The sequence below is a fragment of the Nomia melanderi genome, chromosome 6, assembly GCF_051020985.1.
Source record: "Nomia melanderi isolate GNS246 chromosome 6, iyNomMela1, whole genome shotgun sequence".
NCBI lineage: Eukaryota > Metazoa > Arthropoda > Insecta > Hymenoptera > Halictidae > Nomia > Nomia melanderi.
The window spans coordinates 9,397,238-9,411,937 of record NC_135004.1 but is presented as its reverse complement, the minus strand read 5'-3'; the positions used below and the strand labels follow the sequence as shown (position 1 = coordinate 9,411,937).

General features: G+C 33.1%; 1 protein-coding gene across 6 annotated transcripts in view; it reads left to right on the top strand.

Annotated features, from left to right (window-relative positions):
• Positions 1–14,700, top strand: part of LOC116433372 (semaphorin-1A) — a 635,674-nt gene that overhangs the window by 510,153 nt on the left and 110,821 nt on the right. For all 6 annotated transcript variants that reach the window (XM_076368704.1, XM_076368702.1, XM_076368703.1 and 3 more), the window contains one exon: positions 7,245–7,332. In XM_076368704.1, the coding sequence (XP_076224819.1) occupies positions 7,245–7,332 (88 nt within the window). The remainder of the gene's footprint in view (positions 1–7,244; positions 7,333–14,700) is intronic.

The window sequence follows — 14,700 nt, the reverse complement described above, 5'->3', positions numbered from 1 at the left end:
TGAGTTTTTGTTTGATGTATATACGTAATATATAGTTTCTCGTAAAAGTATTTTAATAATTATGGAAATACAAAAATGTTTCAATTTAACTACCATGTACAGTATAGGTTGATTTGATTTGAAAATAAATCTTTATTATTATGTATATTGATTGTGGCAGGAGTATTCAAATTGGACTGTATAATTTAATTGAATGTCAAGTTTGGTTTGATTTAATTCGATTTAATTAATTTGATAATATTTCAACGTAACCATTTATTAAACGGTATATCAAAGTTGAAACTGATCTTGCGTTATTATGTATTGATCATTTGCGAAATTGTTTTATAGTGGATACACTTTACTGAACACGAAAAGGATTAAGTCAAATTAACGAAAATTAATCTGACATGAAGCAATGTATTAACCCGTGAACGACCGAGCAAAAATAACAAAGCAGTAGTCAGTCCAATAATGGATTACTTTTTATCCATATCAGAATTTTCATAATGCATGCCGCGGATCCAGTTTTACGATGCAAAGTGGATATTATCCAATAATGCTTATGATTAAAATGAAATATGAATATATCTAAAAATGTAAATATTTCATAAATATACACTTTCCAGTTGTACCAAATGTTTTGTAGTATAGAACATTGTACATTTGCAGCGTATAAAAGTTTAAAAGAAAATTACAAAATACAAGCTTCAGTAGAATTTAATACAGTTCCATCATACTTTTAATTTATTGAAAGCATCGATGAAGTAAAGGAAATTTCCAATTTATTTACACACCATGGATAGAAACTGAACCGATACCTGATAAATAAGGGTTTCAATGAAATATTCCTTTTGACTTTTTCCAACGGGTGAAATAAATCAATTTCTTGAATCTGCAATAAAAATAATACGTTCCACAAGCTCACGTATTTTATCAAAATCAGAGGAAGATATATTACCTTCACTTAATTACTTAGCGTATATATATATATATATATATATTCCTAGTGAAAACCTGAAACAAATCGTGCTTCCTTCGTATTTTTACAAAATTGTTACCCCCACGAATCTCTTGACATTTCTAAAAAAGTGTACAGTTCATTCGCCCGAACGTATTCCTGAAGAATAGATTACCTTCGGCTCGCTCGTACGTATGCAACCCTTAAAATCGGAGTCTTCTCATCCCTCGTAAGCGGACAGCACACGTAAAGATAGTTGAAGTTTTCAATACTGTTCGACTTTCGGGCAAACGGGTCCAAGAAAGGAACGAATTATTGGGCAAACGTGTGGATTTTCCTTGAGGTTGCTGGCTCGGTCGACGCGGTCCTCCTCGAGAGACACCTCACCAGAAATACAAATACGGTAAAGGGCGGGGGTGGCGGGACGGGACGGAATAAAGTGTGCTCACCGAATCGGGCCAATCTCGACGTCCGCTTCTCCACGTGCACACAATGTATCGATTGTGTGCGGCCAAGCACCCGGTCGCGGTCGTGAGCCTGTGATTTTTCGATTTTTGCGCCTCGTCGCCGCGAGCCCGGAATTCGAAAACTGGAGGTCGCCGATGGGTCCTTCGACTTCCGTGCCACTAGCGGCTATACTGAATGCATAGATGCAGCCGGCATGGTCCATTCGGGCTGTGTAACTTTTTCCTTAGTTCAACCCTTTCGTCCCGAATGGTACACAGACAGTGAGTCACGCGAGTATTCATACCTCCTAAACTGCTGAACTTAAATGATTGATATTTCTGTGTAATGCGTGTTTCTAAGTTCTTATCAATAGGAATGCTGTCAAACTTATATAAATTTTATTGCGAAACGTGTTAATAGGAAAAATATAATTTTACGCAAACAGGAAGAAAATTGGTCTCACAAGAGTTTTCTTTATTTTTTGCTTGAGTTTATTCTAAGGTGATCACATTAAGAGTGAAGTCATTAGTGACCACCAACAGTTGGGTATACTACTTATTAGTTAATAATAATTAATACATAATGCTTTATTGTATATTAATATACTAGTTTTGTGAATAATAGTACAGTGTTTACATATGTTTTGCTTGATTAGTACCGTAAGTTTGTTTTCTTACACAAAATTCGGTAGTTATTCTAGTGACATTATGTAGTTTGTAAAATACGTATTCAGGGAAGAGAGGGTTGAACATTTCAAACTATTACGGGTTGAGTTAGTTGGAAGCAGCACGTTATATCTCACGTTCAGATGAAGGTAGAGAAAGGTGGAAGAAACAAATTGAATGTCACGAAAGATCTTACTTTTCTAATTTCACTGCTTTAGTGAGTGAAACGATCCATTTACAAGATACAATTGTGGACCAGACCTTACAAGAATGTTTTAAATGTATCGTTTTATTTGCAATGTAATAAGCGTTTGGTAAAAGGATTCTTTATATGGTAGATAATATGAAATCTACATTCAATTTTCGATTTTGTATTTTGCTACAGTGGCATTCGCTACGAATCGATAAATGTCGATAAATTTAATAAATTGCAAATGTTCAAACGAGCATTCGGATTATTGTTTAACGAAACTCGTGCTCTGATTGTTTAGCATAGTGTTAAACGCTCGAACGAGCACGACTGTATGTCACAAATGGAAAATTGAAATTACATTCTGCAATGTAATGTGTACAGAAATATCGTATATTTCACAGATAAATATTACACGTAACAGCACACATAAGCATTAGTAATGTAAGAAAATTCTTTCATACATTGATAGTCGCTGATGCTTATTTCTCTCTTTGAAATACCAGTACTGTTAACACTGAAACTTTTTATCGAATCCTGTCAAAAACAAGAACAATTTGTCAATCAAATTTTCATCGGATGTCAAGTTAAATTCGCACGCAGTTTTTTTGGTCGAACAGGTGAAACGGTAACACACGAGACAGAATTTATTCCCCGGCTATTTGAGGTGTAGAATGTTTCCGAGTAGTAAAACCACTGTTCGTCTGTTTTAACTTTCGTGAACGTTTCGGAGTTCGTAACTTTATTTTTCAGTTCCGCTTAACGATTTTTTCGTTTCACAACCTTGTCTTCGGTTTCAATGATGAATTAAACTACGGACTAACTCAAGTAAGCAAAATTAATGCAATACAATAATTAATAGAAACTTCTGTAAAAATTGAAACAGGTCTCTGAAATCGAATGCTCTACTAAATGACTAGAAAACCTATATAATTACTAATATAATAGTATTAAATGCGGTTTTTAATAAAGTCCATTTAACGAATAATTTAATCAACTGTAATATATGCAAATTTATTATCTACTATTTTCTTCTTTGATTGAATGTATTTATTATTTACTCATTGTTTATTGTTTATTTATTATTTATTACTGAATTTGTCTGCTCGTCAAATAGACTACAATCATAGATTGTTCAGTGAAAAAATATTCTTTCTCAAATAAGTTACGTCGTCTGTCTGCAAATATGAATGTTCCGAAGTCAATGGAATTAATGTATTTAAAAAAATAGGACGCACTGCTAGGATTATTAATGGATATATGCTTTTAATATTGACAGATTTCCGATACACTTCGTCGCTCGATATAAACAGCAAAATCAAAGAAATGAACGATATTTGCAGCGCATGCAAATAAAAAGTGGATAAATGAAATTTACAAGTAAGATTGCTAGAAATGAAATATTTCGATACGAAAGTAATCGTCCCAGTTTCCTAGAGCACACATAGAAATGTATGAAGTATTGTATTGTTACATAAATACGTTTGGGCATATCCAAGATTCATTTTGGATTATTAATTTTATGATGCAGACAACATCAGTGCTGGATTTAAATAACCAAATTAACCAAATTTTCTATTTAACGGAAAATATAACGTCACACTCAATTCTCTTGTGATAATGACCAACAAAATTGAGCGTACATATACGCTCCAATGATAGTGACCAGGAAATTTGAGCGTATATGTACGCTAATGATGCAAATGGGTTAATAAAGACAAAAAGAGTGCTTCACGGATCACTCAGGGCAATAATGTCAGAGAACTATCAGAACAATACATGTATTCGTCAGTAATATACCCAATATGGAACATCCGGAATTTATACCCCTATTTCACGTTATTTACATAACCTAATCACACTCGTGGATCTGACATTTAATAGGATATCGTGACGAGGGTCTCTGTGGGAGATCAACCACCCAAATTCCAAGCGTCAATATGTCGACGCGACGACCGCGAATTCTTCCCCTGGCAATCAACGGAGGAATGCAACGATCACGATGAAACAGCTTTTATGAGGGAAAGAAGTAATCTCGCGAAGTTTAACCCTTTGCACTGGCAACCAATTCGGAGACTCAACAAAGTCTCGCACGAAGAATTCTGTTTTTACATATTATACATATATATACACACTAATTTTGTTCATTAATTATCAAATATATTAAATACCGGAAAAAGTTCGTACGGTTTTCCTGTTAACTATGAATTGAAGTCCGACTTCAACTTCACGAAGAGATAATTCTTTTACACGGAGCAAGGTTACAACAAAGGAGCCATAGTTGCGGAGCAAATTGCGCGACGAAGTTCGGAACTACCGTAGAAACGGCGGGGTAATTGTGTCAAACAGTTATAGCCGTGTGATGTTATTAACTATTACATTCAATTAAGGGAACCAAGTGGAAGACGCTAATTGATGTAATATTTTTTCTAATCGTATTTTCTTCGCCCTCTATTGATATTCTGCCTTTAGCCGGAGCCTTCGAGCGGAATGACCACGTTACGAGAATTTCATTCGGTGAGTGCGCACAGCTGTGTAAGGGACAGGTGCTATAGAAGACACAAATAAAAATTCTAAACGTGTTACAAATGCAATTCATTTTCCTCTTTATGGCAACATTAGCGTCTAGTCGTTCTGACATAAACTTCACTGCGGTCTCGCTGGAAACAACATAGTAACCAACTGTTGTATTTTTCAGTTGTAAAAGTAAAATTTTCTTTAGTTTTTCGTGTTGTCTTATGAGATACAGTTACATACTAAATGTTAAAGTGTTCTACCATTTACCGGGCACAAGAATATTTTGCAAACATACTATTTAATAATATTATTTACAACGTTATTTTTTATTTAATATCCTTTGAAATATTTATTTCTTGGTTAAAAAAAGAATGTTACCGAAGATGAAACTTCGGTTTACTATATAAATACAGTAAAAGAAGTTATTCAAAAGCAATCAAAGATAAACCACATTCTATACAAAAAGTGAAAAATATCAATGATCTATAGTACAAAAAATTAATTTGTTATTTTGTAGTATAGAGGTTTACAATTATAATTGTAATAACTTGATAAATTTACTTTCATTAACGTGCCCATTTCATGACGTACACTGTTCTATTCAAAACCGCCTAGTCTTCAGAGAGATATTTCCGATTTATTTAGAATCCTGAAATTGTATTATTTTCTGCTATTATTAATCAGTTTACATTGTATTTTCATTGAATATCAATGAACCTGCTGCCTATTAATCGACTTGTGTCTTGAGTATCTATAATGTCATCAGAAATGGACGCTAAAAAAGTGGTCCCTTTCACAGCACCTCTCCCCTACTTCGTAAAATGATTCGAGGACATTGCATTAACGCGGAATATGATACCGTCAAATTGAATTTCAGTCGGCTAGGGGCGGAAGGTAAGAGAAAGGGTTCGTTGCCGAAGAAAAAGGTAGGAAATGAAGTTTCCGGGAGGAAATTTCTCCCAAAGAAATTTCCCTAGGGTACACAAGCTAGTCTGCCCTGGGCTAGGGTTAAGTTTTGCGGGTTACTTGTTTACCCTACAGTAGTCTACGATTAATAGTTGGTTAACATTCCGTGAGATCGGTCGAATTCTTGAGAAATATTTACGTTCTTAATGTAAAGTTGAAAGTAATTCGAATATTACCTACCACGATTGAAGTTCAAAAATAATTATATGAAAGTTACTTACACTTTGAGGGTGGAGTTTGTAATATAAGGTTGCCGAGATACGTCTTCTATAAATTTGATTTTTGGAAGCAGCTTATACTTGCTGTGGACCATGAATTTCATAATTATAAGCTCATCATTATTTATGACATTCTCAGTTACATATTTGGAAGTTGTACTGTACATTTTCCGTCAAAATTCGTCACTGAAATATATTTTAAAATATTTTTAATATTATGAGTAATTACACGAGCTTGAAATTGAAGCGCCACCTGTACACGAAGATGCACAAAATTATTATTCGAACACGCCGTGTTTGAGAAAAGGGTCGTCCGATTTTCTTTTACGAACTTTTCTCCATTTGTAATTATTTACAAAATCCTGCTGGATTTATAACGTGTAAAAATCCTTAAAAGTGTATAAGAGACAAAGTATGAATAAATTCGATTCAATTTTTCTTTTACTCTTGATTCATTGAAATTCCTAGTGAAAAGAAATGAAATATTCATCGATTTTTGTGCCTCTCCATTCACGGGACCAGTCACGAAGTAAATCACAAGCCTAGAAGGTTAATCCTACTAATCCTTACTTTTGCGAAATATCAATTACATAGGTATCACGATTTTTTCTCAGTTATACAACTAGCACAAATCTCCAAAGGTATTCTATGTTTCATAAATCATTCCATAAATTGCAAGGATTGAAATAAATTCGATACTCCAGCGTTTATTGAACCATTCCGGGAGAACATTAAATTTTCTATACTTAAGCACTTTCGAATACCTCATACACGTAAATTGTAACCGCCAGTATCCTAACGGAGGATGTTGACATTAAGTAAACAAATAAAAAGAAAATTAAATTTTCATAATATAACCGGTCACCGTACCGTCTCGCTACAGAATTAAATGTCAACAAGCGAACATTTTATTTAAGTTTCTTCCATCTCATTAGGTTCGTCTTTAAGATGTAAATGAGTATACAATTATTATCTCCGAATAGATGATTACAATAAATAACGTAAACATTAAGGATGAGCTTTATTTAGATTCCAGCAATCTCATTGTCACATTTGTATTATATTTATGCAGATACAACGATAAAAGTCGCTTCAATACTCAAGAAATTTACTCTAATAATTTTTATAAGAATCTATAAATAATTTAATAAATAATAAATAAATTGTAAATAACTTAAAATGATCCGCTAAGATTACTCGGTAGTCCTAGTGAGAATTGTATACATTTGCACGTTTCTAATAGATGTACGTTATATTTTCATTTAACTTCGATTACTTAACATTTACAATTTCTGTTTCAGGATGGCACATACGCTAAAGAAAGCGATATGGACGGGTTGGGCCTGTGCCCTTACGATCCACGCCACGACAGCACCGCAGTATTCGCTGGTGAGTTATCTTATCACAGACTCTTTTTTACCATAAAGAAAGACACGAAGAAAAAAAGGGGGAGCAAGGGAATCAAGCATGTAAAATATCTGGCCAAAAACTACAATGTACCGTGCCGCGATAGAAGCAGCAATATTTGCGGGGGATACGTAAATATTATCATCGAAAATAAATATGCAAATCAGCAGCTGTCCGAGAAGAGAGCGCCTGAACTATTTTAGGGTTATCGTGCGACGATACGATCGTTTTGCGTAACAATTTCGCTCGGTTTCACGATCCCGGGCAACGATAAGGAAATACCTTTTTATGCATAAAGTGGGAGGGGGCAGGTTTCGAAGGAGTTTTGTTCTTACGAGAGTTTTGGAGCTCTTGAAAAAATCGGAGGCCGTCATTCGATGACGTGGAAAACATATATTTCTTGAATCTTCATGGAATCAAACGAATTACTTGATCATTTCGTTATTTTTATTTTAGGTGTTGTATCCTCCTAACAAACAATAAATTGCACTTTAACTTTGATATAATAATCAACCCTAATTTCATTCTTAAAAATAGAAACCATAGTTCTTTGTAATATTTAATTATTTTCTTTTACAAAGGTGAAATAAAAGTCTATCTTAAAACTTATTTGACTATCAGAAATATGCCATATAGTATAACATAATACTATATGTCTATTCACAGTGAATCAAGGAAAATATTAATATACATAATTTTCTTTACGCTAATTTTCTGCCAAATAGTATAGATGTTAATATATCAACTTATACTACTACATGTATTAGAATAATTCAGATTATTAAGACATCAAGACACTTTAAAACATTTTATGATACGAAGAAATGTTTCCTAATTCAGAGATCATCATCACTCAACGAAACAAATATTTTCCATTTAAAAAATGAATGTATTAATACCTTCAGAACCTACCATACTTCCGTTACACTTTTCTACCTTCGCAATATCCGCAGTGAAAGAAACGATCCCTGTTGTTGACCCCTTAAGCGTTTTATTTTATTTTAAGATTGTCCACTAGTGTACTTAAACTCACATTGTCACTTGCATTCAGTATTTCAATTCTCGAAACGCATGACAATATATAATATTGCAAAAGCGAAATATTCAAAGTTATACAAAAGATGTGACCAAAGCTTAATTTCAACTCATTATATACAAATAAAGTACATATATTGAAGTTTATTTAAATCGTCTCACTTTCATATTCAATTACGGAATAATAACCGGTAACATAGGGTAGCTTCTGCGTAAAACTGCCGGTCAGAATGTGTTAACACTTTGACTGCCACGACGGTCAGCGATGACCGGAGCTTTCAAATTACAAGAAAATAATTATCACTTGGAAGATAATTGATTTCGAATACAAATTTTTCGTAACGTAAATAACTAGATAACAGGGTAATATAAAAATTTTCATAACGAAGAATTAATAATTCTTGCTTTGCACCTTTACTATAGAAAGGATAAGTGACACATAAAACGCTGATGTTCTTCGAAATACATTATTAATCTGTATTCATAAGTTAACATTTATTAATTCCATACAATATCAACTTTGTTATAGCCGCGATACAAAATTCAACTCATAAAAAGCTAAACGAAAAAAGTTCCATTTTTCCATGACGAGTATACTCGACATAAACGCCTAAGGGGTTAAATGTATCGACCGTTTTAGCGAAGGAGTCACGTCCGTATGAAGCACCCCAGCGCATGCAGCCTGTTATCCGGAGCAGATCGCCGGGGCAAACGTTTTTCAAGAATCTTGTTATCACATTCCGAAACGCGTACACGGCGGCCCCGCCACGGGCAGGTTTGACAAGCCCACGCGTGGCTTTGACGAGGTAAAGAGCCGCATTCGAGTGACCGGGATCGCTCTCCATACATGCTGTCCGCTGGCGAGCGTTCGTTTGCCGGGCCCACGAACACTTCCGCGCCTCTTTACGCGTCCGGACGATATGATGCACACATTGTATACAACGACGGCCCCTACGCGAATTTGATAAACACGCTGGGACGTCATCCCATCTGCGGCGCGTCACCGTGAATCCGCGCGCCCCGGCGCACAGAGGACACGCTAAATGGGGTGGTCACGAAACTGACGACCATCACGGTGACATGCTTTTTAACGTGTTCCTGACCAGCTCTACCTGCCGCTCGATATTTCGCGTTGCTTAACCCTTGCCATTGCCACGCCTGGGTCCATTCGAACCCTCAGTCGATGACTGTTGTTATTTGTAGAATCTTTGTGTTGTTCGATTTTGTTTTTATTGGGTTATTAAACGTTTGTATGCTAAGTATGATAATAGTAATCATGGACTCTCACTTGGTGACTATTGTTATTTGTTGAGTCTTTGTGTTGTGCAATTGTGTTTCTATTGGATTATTAAACGTTTGCGTGCCAAGCGCGATGACGTGTAAGAAAGTCTTAGATTTAATTCGTTTAACGAGGGGAAAGTCGAACGTCCTCAACATGTTAACTGTGACATTTATTTTGAAACATCTTTCATTTTGCGCGTGATAAAATAAAAAAAATGAAGTGTACTCGTCAAACGCGGGACGAATACAGCCAAGGTATATTTTAATGAAATACCAAAGTAAAATAAAGGAGAATATTTATCTGGAAAAATAAGGAATTCATCGTTCAACTGATTAATATTTAATATTTAATGCTAGTATTTAAGGTTTACTTTATGGTGAACTTTCAATACCCAAAATTCACTCGTACAAAAGCTTATTCGTGATGAAAATTTCAGTAAGTGGAATTGAAAAGTGGAACCATTGCATTATTTAGAATTTTTTTATGTGAGAATAGCAAAGCATGATTCAGTTTCTAAGCTGAAACGAGAGAACTTTTATTGGTGACTTTTAAATAATTAACACGTTGACTGCCTCGATGGTCACCGATGACTGGAGCTTCTAAGTTACTTGAATATGATTATCATTTGTCAAATAACGGATGTCGAATGAAAATGTTTAATAACGTAAATAACTATTAATAAATATATATTTTGAAACTCACATTTCCATTATTTATTTAAGTAATATAAGTTCTGCTTGATAAGGATTCAATTTTCAATATTCTCTGTTTTCTCAAAATCCATTGTGATTTAGATTATATTATCGGAAATGCTATATAATAATACAACTAGAATTATTGATATCGCTAATGTGATCAATAGCACTTGTATAGAATGCATTCATTGTGTTTCCTTTATCTCGTGAGGGATTGAACCTATCAGAAAAATATTTCTCGAATATTTTATATAAAAAGGCATATCGTATGTTACAAATTTATTTTCCATGTCAAATGATAAAGAAAATTTCAAAATTCGTTTTCTTCAATGAAATCATATATGTTATTCTCACAGTATAATGGCATTTTTTACACAAATTTAATTGGAAAAAATAAGTTGAAAAAAAAGAATAAAATGTTTTCGTTCTAGACCTCATTTTTGAGATAAGTTTATCTAGTATTATATAAAGGTATAATTTTTCACTTTATTAGTGGTTCTTGATGAATGATTCACAGGCCAAAATAGCTGTTAATATATGTTAAAATCTGTATATATTTACACTAACTTGATGTATATCCAATAAATTGTTATATTCCATAATAATTTTATACAAATTCAACAATAGGACGAATATATCAAATCTTTGGCATTGACGATTCATCGCCACTGCTTACGTTAAGTAGTACGAGTAAACTAAGAGTCAGTCATGTTACACTGTCTGTACGAAACGTGCTTGAAACCTTCATTCTATATTTATTTCTGATAAATAGCTTTTAGAAAATTGCTCTTCAAAATTCCTCGCAATTACACAATGCATTTTATCATGATTATTTTTACAATTTAACATATATACAATATGTTCTTAATACGATTCGTTAATCATTAGTAACACTTAATACAATGGCTATATAATACAATTATGACTATTTCTACTATAATTATATAATAAATTAACAAAATGAACGTCACGAGATATTAAATGCAAAAGAATATCGATCGCCTTTTAAAAAGTCTGTTATTCTTTTTAGTCGTCTAAAAATAAGAACCAATGTATTTCCACTCTATATTCCTGAGTGTTTGTAGAGTAGTTGGGAGAATTACGACGTCGTAATATAAATAGTTAGTATTTGCAATATTTTTTATAAAAACCATAAAACCATTAACTCTATAGGTGGTATATTATGTATGTTTTATATCATACGAAAACGATCATTAAACCATATGCGGCAGAATAAATTGAACCACATGCAATACATTGAGATTAAGAATGAAAGAAATAATTAGAATATTTCGTACCATTGTATATTAATATTTCTTATTCGCAAAGCATGATAATAAAACTTCAGCACCGCTATTATTGAATTTTGCAATTGGCAACTCATAAATAATATGAAATTCTTTGAACTTTCATGAAAAAATTCTTCAGATGGATGTATTAAGGTTCAGTAATAACACTATAAAAATATAACTGATAGAGCTGAGAAATGCAAACATAATTTATATACGATATTGTGTCAGCCGTAAAAAAAAAATGTCAAAGAACTCTTTACTCTTTCATTTCCTCCGTATACTTACCATTTATGAGAGTAACGTGGTCTAGTTACTGCTCGAACACCCTGTATAAGTCACACATGTCACGAACTTAAAGAATTCCGACTCTCGGCACGTAGTTTACGTGGAATTCATTAAAGTTAAATTAGGAATCCGTAGAAGATTCCTGGCGTTTCTAATACAGTATATATATTATACCAAACATACTTATACCTATAAATACATTCCAAATATCTTTAAATTTTCCATTTACCATAACAAATTTCAAATAAAATTTTTATTCTAATCGGAATATTTCTTTCAAATTCAAAAGTAAATAAACAAATAAATTTAATAAATATGAGTGTACTTATTCTGATTTTAAACACTGAAAATTGAATTTTGGAAGGTACGTGTTCTAATATTATTAGCTTTTTGTATATTGGTGGAATGTGATTTGTGTTTTGTTAAATATATATGTTTTTCAATACGTCAGTCATATAATAGAAAGGTTAATCAATTTTAAACTATAACTACCTCTTCAGACATTTTAATTTAAACGTTGTTAAGAAACATTATAATAATCGGCGTCTATCGTTAATTGTACTGTAATTGGTTAACCCCTTCAGACCTGATGGATATTATAGCGTACACAACTTCAATATGTAACAAAACATTATAACTGCGAAAAGCAACGATATATTTACTTACCATTACCATTATATTATTCCTGTCAGAAAGGTGATATACTAGCACCATTTTATTCGAAATAATGGCATTACTGGTACATTGTATGGCAGTCCTGTCTTATCAATAGACGGCAGATCTTTATGCAACTTCAAACTTTTAAGAACAAAATTATAAAAATAGATTAGATACCCGAGAAAAGAGTTTTTCCTAATGAATACTATGAAAAAACAATGTACTTAAAATATTTATACATTTTTTCGTATCGTCTATATTTTCTCAATTTTGCATTCACAATCTCCCTATAAATGCATGAAAATCCATACTCTACTTATCAGATAAGAGAACATAATTTTATACGGAAATCAAGTCTGAAGAGGTTGAACTTGTTTACACACAATTTTTCTGCCAGTACGATCAACTTCAGATGCCGATTATTTAACAGATTGAGTAACACGTGCTGTTGCGTGCTCCTTCGAAAATGTTGCTCCCGCTGGAATCGATACCAAGGCTGAAGAGGAAAACTGCGGGTCGCATCAACGGAACATTGCTCGCAAAACAACGCGAGAATATGCGGGGCTCTGACGCGGTTTATGACTCGTTTGTCACGCGTTCCGCCGAACCATTTGTTTAATGTATTGCATATTACGCGCTGCATGAACGCAGCGTATTAGCACGCCTGATTTATGTTCAACGAAGATTATCCTTATCGTTTGTAATAAATACTACGCTTTGACGCGCTGTATACATATTTTAGAATCCGTAACAATTTATATTTACCATATAATCATAGGCACAGCGCTGATTAAAAAGCGCTGAGCTTAACTGGAACAGTTGTAACCAAACTGGGTTGTGAATTATTACCAATGACGTGATCTGTTTTTACATTTTGTTAAACCCTAGGTGCTTTTCATTCGTTACTTGATATTCTATACGAGAAAACGTGGATGTAAGTATGCATTACGTCTTACGAGAGAGCAGATCAAACTAACATTAGCAGATTTTGATAGAATTTCCCTAAAATGTAATTTTTGTAAAAGGTGTGACATACACTTCTGATAGTACACCGAACATGTTGACAGTGTAAAATTATCCCCTGATGAGGGGTATATTCGACAAGTAGCAAAATGTTGGATTTCAAAGTAAAAACATCTGTGTAAAATTCAGAAATTTCCATTTGTTCAAATATATGGAATATAGCACTTTTTTATTAATACTTCTGATCGAACGTTAATTTCTTATATAGTTTCGTGAAATGCACCCTTTTAATTAGGAAGAAGCTTCACAGCTTCGGATTTATATCGGGACCACTAAAAGGAAAACATGTCAGTTATTTTCGTACGAAAAACGTTTCATCGAAACTGTTTTAAAATAGTCAATCGTTACATCGGTATATTCCCCTATTTGAAGATTTCCTTTTCAAAGCGGCCTTACGTAATTTAGTACCGAGTACGTTCAGAAAATAGAGTACTTTGTATATAGATCTATTTAAATCCTAATAGATGTATAAAAATATAAGCTATAATAATTGATGGGTTAAAGATTATTTTCTTTATATATTTCATAAATACATAAAACATAATAAAACAATAATTTTAACGTAATGAAATTAATAAATTTGCAACCTATTAATTAGGATATGTTTTCTTTTGTTTAATATACTAGCTTTATTTGAAAATGTTTACAGCTACCGACATGATTATTAACCAAAAATTAAATAATCTTAATTATATCACTAACTAAATATTAGCAGTATTTTCATTGTTACGATAACTGTCATGCTTACTATTGCTCCATTTCACCTAGTTTGCATAATTTTCCGTGACTTAGAAGCTCATTGTAACATTCATCCTAAACTTGAACCATTTATTCCGAGACAATACACATAAATTGTTCCTGCCTACTAAATTCGGACCTAGTGTCGTAGATTTATGCACTTATACGATATACGAATTCCATGTATCGATAAATTTGACAAATATTAACAAATTTACTATCTTATTTGAGTTCTAATACAATTTTTAAAAAGCCTTTCATAAAGTAAATAAATTCTGTTTGAATTTAGTTTCTATAAACGAATGCATCGAAAATTTATATTTTCATAAAAAACCGCAGTTCA